At 41.6% G+C, this 20,848-nt stretch overlaps 2 protein-coding genes across 3 annotated transcripts; one reads left to right on the forward strand and one right to left on the reverse strand.

Moving 5' to 3' along the window:
* Nucleotides 1-186: 186 nt before the first annotated feature.
* On the reverse strand, nt 187-11,569 carry gmps (guanosine monophosphate synthase). The gene is made up of 16 exons (XM_085380867.1): nt 11,331-11,569; nt 9,819-9,991; nt 9,558-9,672; nt 9,113-9,210; nt 8,767-8,870; nt 8,311-8,504; nt 7,507-7,672; nt 6,693-6,844; nt 6,406-6,579; nt 5,979-6,084; nt 5,665-5,780; nt 4,877-5,002; nt 4,047-4,162; nt 3,823-3,953; nt 1,924-2,096; nt 187-1,744 (listed from the first exon to the last, which is right to left on the reverse strand). The coding sequence occupies exons 1-16, from the start codon at nt 11,355-11,357 to the stop codon at nt 1,643-1,645; spliced, it is 2,073 nt and encodes a 690-aa protein (XP_085236993.1). The 5' UTR covers nt 11,358-11,569; the 3' UTR covers nt 187-1,642.
* Nucleotides 11,570-14,135: 2,566 nt separating this feature from the next.
* Nucleotides 14,136-20,721, forward strand: slc33a1 (solute carrier family 33 member 1). Of its 2 annotated transcripts, XM_085380868.1 has the most exons (10): nt 14,137-14,380; nt 14,651-14,731; nt 15,052-15,485; nt 15,606-15,759; nt 15,848-16,043; nt 16,137-16,336; nt 16,427-16,611; nt 16,688-16,805; nt 17,452-17,667; nt 17,771-20,721. In XM_085380868.1, exons 3-10 carry the CDS (start codon nt 15,094-15,096, stop codon nt 17,933-17,935), a joined length of 1,626 nt encoding a protein of 541 aa, XP_085236994.1. In that variant the 5' UTR covers nt 14,137-14,380; nt 14,651-14,731; nt 15,052-15,093; the 3' UTR covers nt 17,936-20,721. The 2 variants fall into 2 exon arrangements, with proteins under 2 accessions (XP_085236995.1, XP_085236994.1); XM_085380869.1 differs by lacking the exon at nt 14,651-14,731 and having other exon boundaries at nt 14,136-14,380.
* The last annotated feature ends 127 nt before the right edge of the window (nt 20,722-20,848 follow it).

Below are 20,848 nucleotides of genomic sequence, written 5' to 3' on the forward strand. Positions count from 1 at the left end.
CAGAGGGAAGGACACTGCAGTTAAGACAAGTTTGGGTTTTTTTTCTCCCCCTTTCATTTTGCATGAGGAGTACTTTGCCACTAAAGGTTAAGGGTATAAGAGGGATGAGAGGCACCAAAAAAAAAAAAAAAAAAAAAAATTCTGGAGGCATGAGCACCACCACATCCGAGTGACACTTCTGACGTGATACCACACACTTTAAAAACTCAGTTAAACCTGAGCGCCGCATTCACTGAGGTCTAAACGACTGGAGACTAGAGACTATGATACGCCGAACGCTCTGACAGCACAGAACGCAGATAAACAAAAGCAGTAATGCCTTTCTGAAACACTGAACTTTAGTCAAAGATGGCAACAGAGGGCGAGGACCTTTGACACGACAAGGGTGACACGATGTACGGGGATGAAGTTTCCACTGGATGTGTGATTTGTTATGTTGATAAAGCACCCAGGCTTGAACGGGCGATTGACAACGAAATGTGCAAATGTTTTTGCCCTCGCACAACAAGAGCAACAAAAATCATGATGAGGTGACACCAGCAACCGACAAAATGTGGCTATAAACTCTACCGTAGTTATAAGTTATTAGACCTCTTGCCTTTTTCTTCTTCATAAAAAGCATACATATTGCAGCATGAGGAGAAACTGTTATATCCTCAGAGTCCAGGTCAGGTAACACCAAAAAAAACAAAAACAAACAACCCCCAAAGTAAAACAACAGAACAGGCACGTACAAAGTTATCCGTCATATTGGCCTCCTCCACAGCTGCACATTAGTCCGTATACTGAAGCTATTCTTGGGTCGACTGCTGCCCACAGGGGCGACAGCAGCAGCTCGTCAACGATGTTAGCTTCGTCAAGAGCCCACAACATTACAGATCACTACAGCAAACTACTTATGTCAAAGCAAAACAAACAATTTTTCTTTTTTTTTTTAATGTTGATTGGTCACATAGCTCATCTGTTCATCTGTACTTCTGTTCACACCACCTTTGGTAGGAAGTGAAATGAACAAATCAGATCGTCTCAGGCCGAGAACATTCTCACCTACAAGAATTTAACAAAAACATCTGAAGAAGAAGAAAAAAAAAAGGGCTATAGATTTTTAACCCCCACCCCTTCTGTTTTCTTTTAATAACACTACCGTTTACTTGCTTTCATGTTTTATTCATCCTGAGGCACAACACCAAGTCCACTCACTGAACTTTCACAGCTTCTGGCCACCTGGAAGTAGCAATTTACCTTTTCACTGTAGCGAGGAAATACACTGTTGTACATGAAGGTTTTTAAAAAATAAAACAAAAACAGACAATATATTATCAATAACCAAGATTTATCAATGCCTATCGCCAAAAATATTAAGACCGGGGTAGAGTGGTGGGGAGAGCAGAGCAGTAGTGGCTTTGTGTGTGCGCCTGTCACAGTACAGTCTGCCTTCCGTGGGAATGTTAAAGATAAGGGAAGAGATGGGGGAGGTAGCAGAGGGAGATTGGGAGGGGATAAAGGTGGAAGGACAGAAAAGGAGAGCAGTTCACCAGCCCTCACTGATATCTATTGTGTTTGTGCACTGGGTGTGTGTGTGTGTGTGTGTGTGTGTGTGTGTGTGTGTGTGTTCTCTACACTGTGATGTCATGTTTGCATTTTATTCCCACTCTGTGGTGCCAGGTGGTTTGGAGGTCAGATCATACATGACTCTGGAGATACCTGGGATCTTCTTGATCTCATTTACCATCTTCAGCACCACCTGATGAATCAGACAAGACAAAAAAAAAAAAAAAAAAAAAACCTCTTAAAAACACACAAATAAAGAGAATTTAAATAATTCCTGGATCACTCATTTCCAATCCTGAAAACCAGAATTAGGAGCCATGAAGGTAAGATATGCAGAAAAATATTAGCTGTAAAGGTTTAACGATGGTATACCTCCTCTGGGATATGGTTGCCTGGCATAGCAGGGATTCCTGTCATGAAGTCGCTGGTGATGAAGGTACGAATCACCACGGAGCGCCGGCATGATGGCTGCTTTTGCAGTGGGTCACGGTCAAAGTGCAGGGGGGTGAGGATGATCGGCATCTGGCTGATCTTCCCAGAATAGCCTGAAGGGAGAAACAGATGTTAAGCATAAAATAGCCAAAGGAAACAAAAACTTGGCAGAAAAGACAGAGCATTGTTGTTGACAAACTCCGTAAATCTGCTGATCTAGGCTTGATCGTTTTGATAACACCATTAAGGTTTTTGTTTTGTTTTTTTGTTTTTTTAAGGACAAAGAATGCTTTCATAGCAACAAGCAGCAGAAATAAGGTTCCTCTGAAGGGTGGATGGGCTCTCCCTGAGCGACACAGTGAAGAGTTTGGTGATTCAGGAGACGCTGAGAGTAGAGGTGCTACTCCTACTACTCCTCCACATCAAGAAGAGCCTATTGAGGTGGTCACCTCCTGTGTAAGGTGTTCCAGCTGGGAATATCCTATTCTGAGGAGGTCCCTGGAGAGATTATTTCAACTGGCTGGCCTGAGAACTACTTGACGTTTCCCCAGATAAGATGGAGGAGGCAACTGACAAGAGGGAGGTCTGGGCTTCCCTACTTGCTGCCCCCACGACCCAACTTCAGATAAGCGAAAGAAAATGGCTGGATAGTTTATTGTAATTTGTCATATTTTAATATTATGTGATGCTTTTATATATTTAGCATTGGTTTAATGCTAAATCATACTCTGGTTCAGACCAAAAACATCACACTGAGACCATTTGGAGGAGGTGGTCTTGGTGCAGTTCCAAACAGACTCCAGAGTGGTTTGTTCGTGTCGTGAACATGATCCGACCAAGATCTGAACCAACTACCAGCGGTGCGTTACATGTTTGAACTAAAAACTTGTAACTGTTACACCTTTGAACTAAAAACTTGTAACTGTTACACCTTTGAACTAAAAACTTGTAACTGTTACACCTGTTCTGTATTCTCAATGTGGGAAGGAACTATAAACGTGCAAAGGTCTGTACAGGAGACCGTGAAATGAACGTAAATTCTCCGTTCTCTCACAGCATCTTCTTCCTGTTTCTACTTTTGTTGCTCCCGCCCCAGACACATCTGGCCAATGAGGGAACTCAACATTCTCTCTGTGACACATTTTGGTTTGCTTGGAGTCCACTTGCACTTTTCGCTGTGTGAAAACAACCAAACCACAGGAAAAAAATACAAGTTTACAAACTCATCACCTCTTTCTGTCCACAGGAAACCAACTACAGCTTTGAAAACACACCCTTAGACTAGACTCTTTTTTTTGTTTTGTTTTTATCCCCCCTAGCAATTACTTTCTTAGTTGCTATGAACGTCCCCAATTTGAATAATAATTTGAATTATAAAGACTAAAACTAAAGTTATTTCCTGTATATTTTATTAACACACAATGTCATTTCATTTAGTTACAGGTTTTTCTGAAAATTGGTCTTAATTCTTATATCAGTTAACTAAAATGTAAACATGCCTAGTTTAACTTTTACTTTAACAGTAGAACTACACAGCAGATCTGATGATGGTCACATGGTATGCTGGTATGGCAGAAAGCATCACTGCAAATCAATGCAACACTGTTTTATCCTTAATGAAACATTTCTAGCCTGACAGGAGTAATCTCTTCCTGGAGAATGTGCTTCCTGTTTTAAATGAATAAATCTACCATCTCTACTACTTGTCTTGATTTGATTTGTTTTCTTCTTTGCGATAACAATGTTTGTTTGGGGTATTTTCCCCTTTTAAATCTTCATCTTCAGTCTTAAATATTCTAAAATAGATGAGGTTTTAAACATTTGAAAGCGTGCACTTACCAGACTCTCTAAGAATAGAATGAGCTACAAAGTCAGCCTGTCTGAGCGTGCTCAGAACACCCGTGGTCAGGAAAGTTGGAGTAATGTCTGTTGGCGGCTCCTTCATATGAGACCCAAATACATACACAACTCTGGAAAAAAAGAAGAGAGGCGTGAATGAATCTAAGTGTTTTGCCCGGTTGTCCACTGAGGGTGGACGAATGAAACCTGATTTTATGACTTACCTATTGATGTTATGGCACATGCGAGGGATGAGTCTGGCCAGGAACATGAGCGATTCCCAGTGTGGAGATTCTTTACTTGTGACACCGCACACATAACTGTAGGACCGGCAATCACCCTGAGACAGGAAATGTTCTTATTCTTACCATCTAGCCAAAAATCAACGTGTCATACATGTTATAAAGTATGAAAGGCATTTTGTTAAAATTTGTTTTCGTGTGACAAAACTAAAAGTTTCTAAATAACCTGTCAGCTTCCACTTTTAGAAAAGCCGCTAAAAGCTGCCAGTGTTTGCCCACAGTCTGTCCCATTTTGAGGTTGAGGGCAAATTTAAACCTCTGGCTTCAGACAGGAAGTACTAACAGACACCTACACACTGTCTGACTGCAGCGTTGTGGGTGAGGAAAGTAGTGGTGACTAATTCAACATTTTTGGCATATTTAACGGTAACTACAGGACACACCCTCCACAGACGACAGGGAGAAAGACTCTAAAACGGAGAATCTGACACTCTTTGTTTGGGTGTCTTGGTCCTGTGGCTGACCACTTAATTACAGTTATAACGCAGAAACAGACAAACAGCTGGCAACATCTACTTTGTCAAGTTTTCACTGGACCTGAGAACACTTGGATTCTCCACATTATCTTAATCTTGACTAAAGATAAATACATGAGATTTTTACAAAATCACATGGGAAAGATGTTTACATTAATATCCACAAATTGTCAATAAAACTTACATTTTCTTACTGACCAAAACATATGCCAGCAGTTTCTGTCCAATGTCTTTTCCTATTTCTTTAACGGTATGTAATTTGATCAGCTGTCTCACCTGGACACCAACAGTTTTGATGGGCAGCAGGAAGGCATTGAGTGAATGAAGGCTGGTGATCTGCATGAGCTTCTCCTCCTCTTCATCTGATATGCACGACTTGACTCTCTGCAGCAAGGCATGGGGCTGGAGAGGAGACGGGAATAAAAGCACCTTGTAAGTGTGGAACTGAAAGACAGCAGCCGGCAATATACAAACCGCTGAAGCTCTGACGATGTGACTAGTAGTTTTCAACAACACTTTATCAATTTCAAACTTTGCAAAATTTTTGCTTGCTCTTTCATCAAATGACATACCAATATCCTCCTTCACGAGCTTACAATATGTCCATCAGCCCTGTCAGGAGATTTTATTTACCCACAAGTGTAAATTCATGAGTATGAACTGACCTGTATCTAGCACAACATGGCTGGGAGTGAATTTGGGGGGGAAATGTATTTGTTGGAAGCCAAAATTGTAACTGAAAATAAAACTTTATCGATTGCCCAAAACAACTGAAGTGATAAAACTAGCTGAGGAGTGTTTCCAGTGATTATCAGTAAAATTAGCAGCAAGCTTCAGAGCAAACATAGAGCATACAATCTGCTGTGTTAGTTCAATCTCCTCAAAGCATGTTTGGAGGTTTGCCATCCAAGCTTATCACATCGCAACATTTGAGTTAGTGTGCGACATCTTGCAGTTATCTGTAACTTCACAAGTAAAAACAGTGACAAGATGCATTATGATAATAATACAGACAAATGATATCAGACTGCTGGGATTTCGCTGTACATCAGCATTTCCTTTACCTTTTTGACACTTGCAGAGAAGTCTGTAATGATTTTGAGAATGTTGTTTGTTTCAGCAAAATCCTTACAGATGTAAGGCTCCTCTGCACAAATCACTCTGATGGACAAACCAGGACCTAGAGAAAAAGTGGAATGACCGTCACTTTGAGCAAATGAAGGAAGTGAGTCTTTGAGTGTCTGACTCAGTAATTATATTTACACTTTTAGCAAATGAAGGCTGCAAAGCTTCTAGTGTGACTCAGTAATTATATTTACACTTTTGTAAAGTTCAGTCAGAACAGTCACATTATAGGCCTGTGAGTTTATGTACTTGCCAGGGAAAGGATGCCGAGACACAATCTCTTCTGGCAGGCCAAGCTCTCTCCCCAGTGCTCTCACCTCATCTTTATGGAAATCTTTCAGCGGTTCGATTACTTTTCCCTGGAGGATTACAACAGACAAGAATCAGCAATGCACAGTGAGCGGGCTAGCGTTACGGCTAGGTGTCAAACAGCTGTGCATTCACAAGAGGCTGCACATAACAACAAACAGCAAATAATCCATGACAATGAATACGCTAATAAGACAAAGACGCGTCAGTAGTGTTGTGAGCTGGAGCATAAGCGATGTAAATGTTTTGTGCTTCTTATTATGATTTCAACTCCAATAAAGCTCTCCTTGAACCATGCATCTACGTCATTGCAAATAATATGGCTATAAACTGAAGTAGCTAGCTAAGAAGGTTAGGGAAATTAGATTTACCTCATCTCTGAGTTTGCGGATGAGCTCAGTGTCGTTGTGGTGTGTTTTGATGACCTCTGCTTTACCACTGGCGAGGTGAGAGGCGCTCTCAATAAGATCAGGCCTCAAGGTACCCTGTGCCAGAAAAACCTCTTCTGGTTTCAGATTCATCTCTCCAATCACTTCATTTGCCACCTGTGATGTAGGACAATTCATACAGTCAGAACAGTACGGTGGCAGAGAAAAGAACTTAAATGTCACCATCAATAAATAACACTTTCCAATAAAGTACTCAAACTTATCCTCACTTTGACAAATGTGTCTCCAATAATTTTCCTTTTCTCCTCAGGGTTGGTGGTCATATTCAGTGTTTTACTGATGCGTTTCCGCGGCGTCCTGTCCTCCTCAGAGATGGGAAGAGTTGTTGTTCCATTATAGAAGGTGTGCGCTGCATTTACCACTGAAGGAAGACGAACCACAGGGTTAACAGCAAAACAAAAACTCAGTCCCAACTTTACTTTCACTCTCAGGTGTAAGCTTGTGGTTTTCTTACTCAACTACAAAGCTGAATAGGATAAAACTGGTGTGGTGGAGGAGGGTGACCAAAATAATAAAGCAACAAGGAGAAAGGGATCTGGCTTTGGCAGATAATGTTTTCCCAGAATGCACCTGTGTTTACTGATGTAAGCGGTTTTCAGACAGGTCACAACGATGGCACCATGGTTGTCTGAAAATTATTATTTGCAGTGGCTTATGCTGTGCAGCCAAGGTTTGTCACTCCAGTGAGCAAAGAAGGTCAAAGTTTAACCATCTTTTAACTTTGTAACCGCTGTGCACTGTAATGAATATCTGTGCATCTGTGCAGCTGGTGAAAACAGAGCCGTTCAGCCAGCAGCAGGTACAGAAGACTGCTGGCCTTTTTTTAATAAACAAATATGCGCTTTAGTCACAACATTTTGGAAAGGGTAACTCCATAAAGTGAAAACTATTCAAAATAAGAACCTGAACGTATTAAAAGAGTGCAATTAATTCAGAAAAAAAAAAAAAATACGTGTGATAAAATTGAATTTCAAATAAATACCTCATGTACACGCTTAAGAACTGCAGAATTTGGATCCCTACCTTTGAGTTTGATTCCCAGCTTGGTCAGGGCCTCCTCCACGCTCTGACTTTCTCTCTTCCTCATGAAGCCGTTGTCGATGTGAACTGCTATCACCTGGTCCTGGTTCAGAGCTTTGTTCAGGAGGGCTGTGCAGACTGTTGAGTCTACTCCACCACTCAGCAGCACCTGCGAGTATCATCAGAAAGAAACAGTGTCTCAGAGATAAAGCTGAGCAAAGATTAAATCTGATTCTTCACCACCTGGCCCCAATTTTCACAACTCAGAGTACCCACTAATTATCTGCAAACGTGTGGCTTATATTTATTTAGGCTTCTTGTTTTATTAGTCATACACACATCTGGTGTTTCATCTGTTGGCAGGCTGTTAAATATTAAGCCTAAGAAAGAGAAGATTAAACCTGCTCCTGGAAATGATCCAAAATGCTGTACTCGCTGCAGGAACACGCTACAGCAGAATGAGAGTATTGTCACAGATATTACCAACTATCCCACACACTGTACAGCATAATATCAGTACTTTAAGCCCATTTTCCACACTCAATTATCGCCTTCACCCTCCCGAGATGAAACCCAGTTTGAAGCCACTCTGGGAGTGGGCTACCTTCTTTTCAGATGCAACAGGGTTTAATTTGAGAGTTTAATTGGTTCTACTTAACTTCCCACCATTGCTACTGTCATTGCCTCCTGAGCGACTACCACACTTCACTGTCAGCTTTTTAGCTTCAGCCTTTTAGTTAAATCATCTCCCACAGTAAATATTCAGTAGTTTTGGTCTCCCCCCCCCCCCCCCAAATCATCACTCACCAGCACTTTCGACTTGTCTACTTTTTCTCTGATCTCACTGATGCAGGACTGTTGGCGGCTCTGAACGGTGAAGTTACTCGTGCAGCCCGCAATCTCAAACACGAAGTTACGCAACATCTCCATGCCTCGCTCCGTCAGGTCGACCTCAGGATGAAACTGCGTCCCATACAGCTTTTTCTGCTCGTTAGCGATCCCTAAAGAGAAAACAGTGATGTTTTAAGGGGCTCATTTAGTAAGCTTTAAGAAAAAACCAAGAGTTTAGATGTCGGGGAAAAGCACTTTTACCCAGAACACAAATTAGCATCATCTTCAAAGGCTATGTGAGATGTAAATATATATGATACAGCCTCAGGCTTACTTAACATAAAGTCCAAATAAAGCTGCTTTTGTAGTTTACCATAATATACTTGTGAATTATATTCAACAGGATTGACGCATTTCTTGTGTCCTGCTCACCAGCAATGATGTTCCCTGATTGGGCCACCACTTTAAAGCCATCTGCCACTTTATCCACACTGTCTCCATGGGTCAGCAAGACTACTTCTTCCTTCTGAAGACCTCTGATAGGTTTAACACACACACACACACACACACACACACACACAATTCATTAAATCTACTATGCATGTTACTGTTTTCAGCACTTTGTTTATATAAGGGAAATAAAGACTACACCCTACCTTAGACTCTTCATTATTTGTGTAATAGCCCCTTTACATCAGCATGACAACAACTATGTATGTGGTCTGTACGTAGAACATAACAAAGCACTACATATCCAAGTTACAAGAAATTACAATACCTAAAAAGGGAGCAAGTGTTGTCTAGTCCAATGCTGAAGACTCCATCCTCCCTTACACTCTTTTTGTGTACCGTTCCTCCAAAAACTTTATTCATCATCTGCAACACACACACACACACCAGAGGTAAGTAATGGAAACAGATATGCTACAGGGAGTGTAAAACTGCCTGCAATGTAAAGTAATGTACTTGTTACTTTTTTGTCTCACTGGGAAAAGAGAGTAAGTATTACTCTTCTCTTCCACCAGTGTAAAAGTACTCTTGAAGAAGGTGGTGAAGTCCCAGCTGGTGTGGGAGAGCTGAGGAGCTGGTTCAAGCAGAGTGACAGTAACGTGTTGCTACTTAGAGGCAATCTGTGTAAAAAATGTTTTCTTGACAAGAGCCTTGTGGAAGTAGACTTGGTTTTCTTAAGAATACAATCACAGTTTATTTTATTGTGTGCATACCTGCATCCCATAGCAAATCCCAAGGACGGGCTTTCCTATAGTGAATATGGCAGGGTCGAACCAGGGGGCATCTTCCGCATACACAGACGCTGGACCTCCTGAAATAATTATTGCCCTGAGGCATGAAACACAAAGAAAACAATCATGTAAAACTGCATTATAAAGCACTTCAAAGCTTCTACATTGACACAGTAGTGTGATTAAACATGATGACAGGCATGAAATAAAACATCTCAAGTAGAGATGCGTTTATGTGCTCACCTGAAGCCCTGTTCTCTGATAGCAAAGGCCGGGGTCTCTAAAGGGAGGATTTCAGAGCGTACGCACAGCTCTCTGACTCTTCGGTCAATCACCTTCCCGTACTGCGCCCCGGCATCGAGGATCGCCACCGCCCCTTCACATGACCCATTCTGCTCTGCGCTGCTGATCTCCAGCTGTGGACACGCATTTAGAAAGATTAGTGAAGATTTGCATGTGAGGTGACTAGCTTTCTAGTGGTCTAACAGCAGAAGGTAACTCAATTCCTTCTTGAGTTTACTCTCCTCCAGCGCTGTGACTCAATAAAGCCTAACATAATTGTTGCCATGTGAGCTGAAACAGAGATGGACAGCAATTTTGTGAAATGTGCTGCAACCATTCAGCCCATCACATGAATCTCACAAGTTAGACATTATCAAGACTGAGATCTCAGTATTTGAAGCAGTTCAAACTCTGATCCTCAGCACTCATCTATATGCAAATGTTATTTATTTAAACGCATGCATGCTCTGTGGGAAGTGTGCCATCCAGTCTACAGTGAATTAAATTCAGTAATTTTTTCTTTATAAACAGCCGAAGTGGGTACACATTAGACAAACATTATCCCACGTGGTCAGTGGGAAACTTCCGCCGTAAATGTTTCTGAAAACAACTTGCTGGGTACCCCCCTCACCTCCAATTTTAACCTTTAAAGCACAACCGGTAATAACATGGGCCGAAGAAGAGTAATCACGAGAGAGAAAAAACACTATGGTTCCAGTGCAAACTTCACCATATCAGCTGATAAGGCAGCTGTAAGCCGCTGCAATTGTTAGACAGGTAAACCACAAGTTGGCTCACACACTAGCTTCGTGACGATGTTAGCAAACTGACAGTTAACGAACGTTAGCACGAAGAGTGTGACAGCTACCGCTTGAGGTAAATTAGTTCAGCACAAGCACAATTTCCGGTTACTTAAAGAACACGGACGCTATCGTAAAACAACATTCTTGCTCTGCGGTGCTGTCACTACGAACTGTGAGCGCCCGGCCACGGCTAGCTAACAGTTTATCAGTGTAGCGAGCTAGCGCACCGCTGGAATAAACAGTAGTAACGAGCGTTAGCCTGTTAGCAGTGCTGTGAGTAGCTGCTAGGTTAGCGGAGCTATGCTAAAACCCACGCGGTGCTTGGAGCTGAAGTATCTTGGGGGTTGGGGGGTCCACCATAAGAGAAGGGCAACCCCGTTTACTGGGAAAATTAGTGAAACCTTTTTTTCACGGTTTAACATCAATTAGTTATCACGTCCGGCTTGTTAGCAGCTATGAGCAACATGTTAATGTAACACTGCAACAGGCACACACTGCTCCTCCTCAGCAGCACTGTTGATAACGTTGCATGCTCTCTTAACTTTCCCCCCCGAGGTACACAGAGGCCGAAATTAACCGGGGGGAGGACTACAGCACTAACCTGGGTCCTAGCACTAAGTCACCAGGGCTACCTTATACTGGAGCCCCGGGTATCTCCCGCTCAACTGACCTTGCTGTCTCCGTTGCACAGAGCCATGGATGACTGCCGTGTTGTGGAATGAGCTCTCCCCTTCGCCTCGCTGTCCCAGGTCTCACAGAGAGAGGGCTGCTGGTTAGCTCCTGGCTCAGCACGCCGACTACTGTTGGAAAAGCAGATTGGGCTGTTGGTTTGAAGATGTCACAGTCTCTCCTCTGGCCGGGAAATAACTTTCATAGTGGGAACAGGCTAAGTAAATATGTAGCGCGAATATGTCATGGGTGGAGCGAAAAGTTAAATAACCAGAGTAAGGGAGAAGGGCCCCCGTGGGGGCTGGGCATCTAGCTAAATTTCGTTCCTCAGCCTATCATTACTATATGTTTGTTTGGGGACTTAAAATGAGTCTATCAGTCAAAACAGACAAAAGTGTGAATTTCAGGAATAGTTATATGGTATATGCTGAAATATAAGGTAGCTCCAGTGATAACACCTCAGTCTCTGTCAGGCAGGAGCATCAAATATGTGAGAGGAACTCGCTGTACTTTAACACATCTACTGTACTAGATGTTCCAGGTGTGGGTGACATTAAACTGTTTCCATGTATTTTTCAGGCAGCTTAAAGAAGAAACTAAGAGTTACATTCACTCATTCAGTTTCCATTCATATCGCCAATAATAATGTTGCAGTGGCCACAGTTTCTATACTTATAGATTATTGCATACTTCAAAGACCAGCACCCACCCAGGCCCAACTTGCTTGCAGAAATTGCTGCTATGTAGCCATCTCTCCGTCCCCAGTTTGGATTCTCAGTCATTTGGCAACAAGAAGAAGCAATGAATGCTTCAAGGTTGCCACACTTTAAAGTATTATTTCTGGAGGCTTGATGAAAAAAGAAAAATCCAGCTCTTGGAGATCACAAGGTCAGTCACGTGTTAAGTGAAAAACGAAATAGCCATTAAATATCCCTGAGAAGGGGAGTTGGACTATTTTAAATTGCGTGAATCTGAGAATTACTACAGTATATTCAGATGTGCTGATTTTAGCACCATCCAGTGGAAAATGTGATGAACAACATAACGTGACCAGGGGAAAATACCAATCATAGATTTGTTGTAATGTGTTGTAATGTGTCCTTTAAGGCCAGTCAGATGATGTAAACCAACCAATAAGGTAACCACTGTAGCAGTCCTCATGTGACATAAAGTAATCTGCTCAAATAATCCTAATCATTGGTATGGTTTGAATAATTCACCCCAGCATATAGTGTAAAAGTAGGCTCAAGATCCCTGTCTGCAGGTTTTTGGTGATTCATATATAGTTTGATACAAGAGCCCTCTACATGACATAATTTGTGCACATTGATAGTCAAACTTTATGGGGTTACAATAGAGTAATTCAGACATATCATAGCTGCTGGCAGTGTGGAGCCCCAGAGCAGTTCAGTGTAGATTTACACCGACACAGACATTCTCACATGAGTGCAACTGCAGCTTCACAGTCTCCATCACATGCTGATATTCTCAAATATGCCCGTGTGTGTTGTCACATGCCATCTGTGAGGATAAGCGGCTTCACATGCACTCATGGCAACCACAAGGCCAAGCATGCTGTCATTCATTTTCTCTAAATTAAATGTGGGGTAATGCGTTTGTCATGACCCTCGCCAAAAGACCCTTTGATCGAGGAGAAAACATCAGTATGAGCCCTGTTTAAAACCCGTGGGGTGGTTGAAGAGTTTTCGATCCGTATCTTCTTCATTTTGATTTTACAGTATCGCTATCATGTGCTTTCATCTGGATTCTCAAAGTTCAGGAGTAGCTCAACTCACCCTACAGTCTAAAAGATGAATGAGAAGAAGCGTGATTGTTGGCTTTCAATAATGATGCATGAATAAAATTTCGTAATTGGTTAACATAATCCAGGGCTGCCATGCAGCATACAATAATACAGCAGCTTAATTAATATGCATTATGGATCATTACATTCATTGTTAGGCAAACTACTAATTACTGCACACTGAAAGAGGTTGAACTGCAGCAACACTATCCTAATGCTGCATGTGGAAAAGTCATCCAAACCACTGTGTATGATTAGAATCACAACACTGTGGAAAAACTGTGATTCAATTAAGTTTATTGCACAAAGCACTCGCCCATGTTCAAATTTTGTTTTTGGTTTGTTGGTGATTCTTTTAAACCAAATTTTCACTCTTACAAGTTTACAGCCAAAAGAGATTCAGGTAGAGACGACATATTAAATTAAAATAAGATGGGTTTAAAATGAGATATGCTTTATCCAAAAAGTATTTATTGTTTATAGTCTCGGTAGTTTACTACTACTACTACTACACACACACACACACACACACACACACACACACACACACACACACACACACACACACACACACACAAAAGAGAAAAAACAGGGTTGTGTGTAAACTGTGACTAAAAACAAAACAAATACAAAAAAACAAACCACAAACACACACACACACACACACACACACACACACACAAAACCCTGTAAAAAGTGTTAAAAGCTGGGGTTGAATGACAGAAAATTGACAGAAATGATATGATTATTATAATTATATGAATTATGCGATTTAATTTGACATTTGTACTCACTGCATTTATTTACAGCACTAAACTAGAACTTAACAGTTCATTATTTTTTGTAGGTCTGATTTTTATTTAAAGTTAATTTTACATTTTATGTAATATGCTTTATGTGAATGATACCAACTGTAGTTCCGCTTGAGTGTATTTTTTTTTTTTTCACCAATATTTAGACGTTACGTACACTGAAGCGGAACTACATGCAGTCATATTTTGACACGTCAGCTGTAGGCGCCGGACACATTTGTAAGCTGTACTTGTCGCATTTCCTTGCTCGGCTGTGTTGATGTCCACCGATGTGAGAGTTATAAGTGAAACGCTTTTCATTTCCTTGTGTTTTCTCGTCTTTATGAAGATGTCTCTTACCTCTGAATGAAAAAACTGAATGAGCTGATTTTTCCGTTGATTAATTCTGTGATTCAACCGCCTGTGTTTTATGATCTGGCATGCTGCCATCACCAGGTATGTCTAAATTCATGTGTTTCACCTTTTCAACTTACATGTGCTTTGTATGTATTTGAAAACGTCTTATATTGATTTGATGTGTTTTATTTCTACTTTTCTGTAACACTTGATAGTTTTCAGATGAGAGCGGGACCCTGCGTGTTATTGTACTCTGAATATATTGAACCTTAGCATCTCCATTGGACTTATTTCTCTTTACTGTACCCTTATTTATCATAGATCAGGGTTTAACTTAGTTTGATTTTGATTTTTTGTGATTCCATGCAGTCGTCAGTTCTACCTTCAACCCCAACAATGAGTGACTGCCACAGTTTATGATTAATGCAAAGTATTTGCACAGGCGCACTGGTATGTGGTCATCTTTTTTCTGATGTGTTGCCATGTGCATGCAGCGTAATTTGAACGTTATTCACAAACTCACTTTCTCGTCTTCATCAGAATTGTTCAGTCCAAGGAATTCCCCATTTCATTGTTTGTTGCTCACTGCACCTTTTCACTGCTTCTCCATTGCATATTAAAATAATATAAACCTATCTGCTTTGATCAGCATGATTCTGCTTCCCATAATGCTGTCACTGTACAAACTAAATGATTGAAGGCATTTATAGCAGCTTCAACTAAAAATCGGTTTAGTTGTATCAGTTGTTTTCACTCATCTCCTTTTGAAGATTTGCTGATAGGACTGGAGGGTTGAGGCCCACTAATCCATTATGGAGTCCTCAAATTTAATCAGACACAAGAACGGGAGGCAGAGGAAGCAGGTGGGTGGCACCCTCCCACCTGAAAACATAAACGACATGGAGAGTGACTTCTCTGAGCCGGGGATAGAAGACGAAAGAGAGCAGGGTTCTCTTCTGCTGCGAGGGTCGCCTCGCAGGTCTGGGATACGCGGCGAGCTGGGGAATGTGTCGCTGCTTCTATTTCTCTATGTGCTGCAGGGGATTCCTCTTGGACTGGGTGGAAGCATCCCTCTGATTTTGCAGAGTAAGAATGTCAGCTACAAAGACCAAGCCTTCTTCAGCTTTGTCTTCTGGCCATTTAGTCTCAAGCTTTTGTGGGCACCCCTGGTGGACGCTCTGTACTTCAGTAGGTTTGGTAGGAGGTAAGAAATACATCTGGATGCTGATTACCCTGATGTTTTAATCTGTATCCATGTTATTACACTTCATATCTCTAGACTGCGCTTCCTTCTCCTAATTATGTCTTCCTCATGTTTCTGCAGAAAGTCATGGCTGGTGCCCACACAGTACCTCTTGGGCCTCTTCATGCTCTACCTTTCTGCAAAGGTTGAGTCACTGCTGCAGAGTAAGGGAGGACCAGATGTGGTTACGCTTACTGCTGTCTTCTTCATGCTTGCCTTCCTGGCAGCCACACAGGTAAGCTTCTTTAAACACCATGATACAGACAGATATTTAGATCGATAAATAAAAGGCGTTTCCTTTCTTTACCTCCTTGTTATTTAAGGATATAGCTGTGGATGGCTGGGCACTGACTATGTTATCCAGAGAAAATGTGGGCTATGCATCTACATGCAACTCTGTAGGCCAGACAGCTGGCTACTTCCTGGGAAATGTGCTCTTTCTGGCTCTGGAGTCTCCTGACTTCTGCAACAAATACCTCAGAATAGTGCCCAAAGACACCGGCATTGTTACCTTGTCAGGTACTTTCTATCCATAACCCCTAAAAAAAAAGTCAAATATATTTCTGTTGGTGAATAAACAGCAGTTTTGGTCTTTTGTTTCCTCCGGTGCAGATTTCTTGTTCTTTTGGGGTGTGGTATTCCTGATTTCCACCACTCTGGTTGCCATCTTTAAAAGGGAAAATGTACGTGGCAGAAGAACGACTACCACCCCGGAGGAAACACAGGGTGTCATGGAAACCTACAAGTTGCTATTATCCATCATCAAGATGCCAACAGTCTTTACCTTTTGTCTCCTGCTTCTCACTGCTAAGGTAATTGGTCACTATTGGATACATGAAGGTGTCACTTTTGGATATTTGCCAGGTGGAAATGTAATTTTTTCCACTCTCTTTGTGTTTCAGATGGGTTTCTCTGCAGCAGATGCGGTTACAGGTCTGAAGCTGATGGAGGCTGGAGTTCCCAAAGAGCAGCTAGCATTGCTAGCAGTGCCCATGGTACCTCTCCAGATCTTCCTGCCAGTGGTCATCAGTAGATACACAGCAGGGCCCAGACCTCTGGACATCTTCTACAAGGCCTTCCCATTTAGGTGGTAACGCATTCTGCACACACTACGCACACATTCAGTAAACAGAAAGCTAAAACGATCTTGTTCTGTGCTGCAGGCTGCTTATCGGATTGGAGTTTGCTCTGCTAGTGTGGTGGACTCCCAGCGTAAAACAAGAAGGAGCCTTCCCAGTTTACTACTATGCCGTAGTGCTGCTCAGCTATGCATTGCATCAGGTTTGCAATTTCTTTGCTGTTCTTATTTTCTAGTCCAGAGTGCTACAGTGTCTTCCAGCTTACTGCCTCTGTGAAAAGACTACTAGCCGCTGTAGTCAAAAGAAGACTCTTATTTCCATCTGCTGTAATTGATATCAGGCAGTGTGGCTCTGTTGTGGCAGAGCAGGAGCAAGAGCCCAGCACATAACAGAGCAGCCATCAATGCCAACAGGGACTGATTAGGTTATACAGAGCATGAAAACAGAAGCTGAGTGGAGATGGGTTGCAAAGCAGCATCAAGATATGCAGAAAATGTATGCAGGTTAACAGTAGAGTGGCTTAAACATTCACTTGGGGAGCAAAAGGCCGCTGGTCAAGTCCACCGACAGAGACACTCCCCTCTGCGGCTGTCAGGAAGGGCATCCGACATGCAGAGCTTGCCCCCTTGTGACAAGGATGTGCTGGATGAGAAGTTCCAGGTGAATCATTAGCTGATTTGCCAGTTGAGGATTTGATGGCCTACCTGAACAAACACTATACAGGACTGCAGTCCTTTAGAAATTTGCCAACAAAACTGAATTAATAAGATAATTAAGCAAGAAAAATCAGGTTATAGTAGACTGAAAGAACTTTGTTAACCTTCTGTTTTTTGTTTATTATTCTCCAGGTGGCGTTGTATAGCATGTATGTGGCCTGCATGGCTTTCCATGCCAAAGTGAGTGACCCCCTTATCGGCGGGACCTACATGACCCTGCTGAACACGGTCACTAACCTCGGAGGAAACTGGCCTTCCACTGTGGCTCTGTGGCTGGTCGATCCGCTGACCTCTAAGGAATGCCAGGGGGCTGCTGGGCAGAGCTGCGGCTCTTCTGAAGAGGCTCTGGTAAGTGATCAGACGATGAGGATGGGGCAAGATGGTGTGTGTGTTCTCTTCTATAATGCTCTAAAAGTTCAAATAATTCTTTCTCCCATGTTCAAACCTCTAGCTGTGTGTGAAGGAAGGCGGCGTCTGTGTGACGACACTGGACGGTTACTACGTTGAGTCTGTGGTCTGTGTTGTGATGGGTTTAGCCTGGTGGGTGTGGTTAGGGAAGAAAATGAGGCGTCTGCAGGAGCAGAGCCCGGCTGCATGGAAGTGCAGAGTGAACTGAGGAGAACGCACGATCAGCTACACCGCAGGCACTCTTTGGTTCACTCGACCTTCATTTACTACACCAAAAACTGCTGAACTACTTCCATCCTCATACATCCCGTGTCTCCGGCCCTGCTCTAGCTGCTACATTCAGAAAGCATTTACCCCCACGCTTTGCTTCTGTCACGCTGAATTATACATACGTGAAGATATTCACTATTTTTATCTTTTGTCATTAATCTCACTAATAGTAAATGATATTGTACTCAAAACTGAAACAACCCTCAGACTATAGTTACAAAGTTATCTTGATTTGGCTCTCATATATATCCTGCTGCTTGAAATCGCTTAACCAAAAAGAGCTCAGTCAAAGATTAGGTCATGTTTTGGGTTCGTTTAAACGTGCTCGGATGGCCAGGCTATGCTGCTCTGCGCAGTTTTTCTTTTCTTTTTTTTTTTTTTTTACCCCAAATGGCAGAAGCACATCATCCTTTCTAAACCTTTCACAGAAGAAATCTTGTAAAGGAAGAACTTTAGACAGACTCGTTCACCTGCCACACCTTTGTTTGGTCTACGTTAAAAGGATACTCGAGGGAAAGACAGTCAGGATACGCAGAAGCACTAAATCTGACCTAAGTATATGCAGTTTAACTCAGTCCGTGTAGTAATCCAGCTAAATTACCTCCCTCTCAATATTTTCTTAAAATTACTTTCTGAGTAGGTTTTTTTTCCAGTAAAGTAATTTGTGCCTTATTTAGCTTTTAAGTCTTTAAAAAAAACAAACCACCGCTTAGTCTGAGCTGCACTGTAGTTAAAAAATGAAGGCAGGGAATATTAGTTATTTGCAGATGAAGTTACAATGAAGAATACTCGTTTTCACAAATCTACTGTCATTTAGAAAGCTGCACTTAATGATATGGCTGCTTTCATACGCCAGTTATTTTTCTGATTGGGCAGCTAAGTGCATATTCCTTACGAAGACTCTAAATTGCATACTGCGAACCATCTGTGGTTACATGAAGTGAGATATGTGAGATCTAAACTGCTTTATAAATGTGTTTCTTAAATAAGGACCAATTAAAAATGGAATTGCATTGTTGGTCAGTGCCACTCTTCACTGTTGGACCATTTAGGTTTTTAGTAGTCTGCCAGGTAAAGGTGTTTTAAGCTTCCAAAGACAGCTGGTGTGATTTTTCACCGGACAGTATACTTGGCATGCTTCAGTATTCAGCTAGGCCCCAGATAATAATAGACTGCATTCCCCGATTTATAGATTATTGATGCAGCACATATTAAACCTGATGTAGGCATTTAACTATATCGTCCGTCTGCATTTGCAGTGCATATCGAGGATCTCTTAGCTGAGTGCACCTGCTGGGACAGTACGGTCAGCTTTTGCTATAATAAATTTGTGGTCACTTAGAAAGGTCCTTGTTTTTGCAGGAAAAGCACTTTTTTTTCCATCTAACTTGAAAAGAAAAATAATTTTTAGACATCTTCACAGCATCCTTGTTTGTTTGAATAAGTTTTTGTGCTACAGTGTGTACTACTCCCTTCTCAAACAAGCACAGCCTAGCTCTCATGGCCCAGAAAAATGGCGTTGGTCATTGTTAGTCAATGGTGCTAGCTTCAGTTATCATGCAAATGTAGCCGAGATGGAAGAAGTCCCTTGGATGACCCCAAAAATACAGCTTCCAGATTAACGGAATCAACTTTCTGGGATTTACTTATCTGGATGATTGAGCATGGATCAAGACAGTGTAGCTCTGATGAGTACTTTCTAACTAAGCGGCCAATCAAGGACCAGTGAGACATCTGTTTTGTTCTTTTGAAAGCTAGACCCACTGATGTACTCGTACTCAGCTGTGCACAGAGGTCTCTCACTCCTCTTTCCATTACACTCAGCTCTTTGAAGGGAGTAGTACACATAGTTGCATTAAAACCATTTTGAGACTATAAGTAACACTAAACTAGCCAAGTGTTTTTCAGCTGTGACAGCATCACTGGAAAAAGTTTATTTTTTTTTATCATCAATCAGCTTTTTTGACACATTTGTGAACACTGGAATACAGCATTGATGGTTGGTAAAAATGTCCTCTATATGCCTGTGTAGATATTCCACTGAAAATTATGTTTATGAGAAATTATTATATAATGCTTCATTTGAAGAGCCATACACAGATATGCTTTCCTTAAAAAAATGTTTCAATGTGATCTCACAAGCCCAAGAGTGGAAGTGTATCTCTTTGGCAGGTGGTTCATTCCCAAGTTTTTATCATTACATATTTGTAGCAGGCAGATAAGGGTTTTACTTTCCGTTGCCTGTAAGGAAAAAGAATTTAATGGCCACCAAACAATTCAGATCTCAGACCAGCAGCCTTTGGAGTGCAACTTGACGAGCGTGTTTTTTCTGATGTTTTTCATACTGTACACACATTCATGAATGAATTTCTCTGAAACCAGCACTTGAAAGTCCGACTGTGTCAGATAGGAAAGCAGAAGTGCACAATCAGGGTTCGTGTGAGGGTACGGCTACCTTTGAACTCAAATGGTTTTGTAAACTGTATGTTTTTATGTTGTTGTTTTTTTTCCACGTCTTTGTTCAGTCCCTCATAGTTTACATTAAATGAACTACTTCAAATGACCGTGGGGCCTTTCATGTTCATTTGTGGCCACGTTTTTTGTTTTTTTTTTAAACAGCTGAGATTCAGCTTTTTCAGCATTATCAGGGCGCTGTGATTGTTTTGATTTTGTTTGGGAATCAGTGAAGTTTTTTAGTAGAGGTTTCAGATTATTTCCTGATAAGCTAGTCTTTGAGTGGTAAACTACTCCATCTTTAAAAGAATTATAAATTTTTTTTAATTACTTTAGTTTTTGTTTTTTTTACTTTGCACCTTTTGTGTTTGTGATGAGTTCAAATCTCCAGTTACAA

Source organism: Rhamphochromis longiceps, linkage group LG14, assembly GCF_057381845.1.
Source record: "Rhamphochromis longiceps isolate RC_006_pf linkage group LG14, R_longiceps_female_GT1.1, whole genome shotgun sequence".
NCBI lineage: Eukaryota > Metazoa > Chordata > Actinopteri > Cichliformes > Cichlidae > Rhamphochromis > Rhamphochromis longiceps.

Coding starts and splice junctions, on each gene's coding strand:
- gmps (XM_085380867.1), bottom strand. CDS start 11,357: ATGGCTCTGTGCAACGGAGACAGCAAG. Junction 9,992..11,330: donor TGTGCAACGGAGACAGCAAG/GTCAGTTGAGCG, acceptor GCGTGTCCACAG/CTGGAGATCAGCAGCGCAGA. Junction 5,781..5,978: donor GTCTCGGCATCCTTTCCCTG/GCAAGTACATAA, acceptor CTTTTTCTCTAG/GTCCTGGTTTGTCCATCAGA.
- slc33a1 (XM_085380869.1), top strand. CDS start 15,094: ATGGAGTCCTCAAATTTAATCAGACACAAGAACGGGAGGCAGAGGAAG. Junction 16,044..16,136: donor CGGCATTGTTACCTTGTCAG/GTACTTTCTATC, acceptor CCTCCGGTGCAG/ATTTCTTGTTCTTTTGGGGT. Junction 16,612..16,687: donor TACAAGGCCTTCCCATTTAG/GTGGTAACGCAT, acceptor TCTGTGCTGCAG/GCTGCTTATCGGATTGGAGT.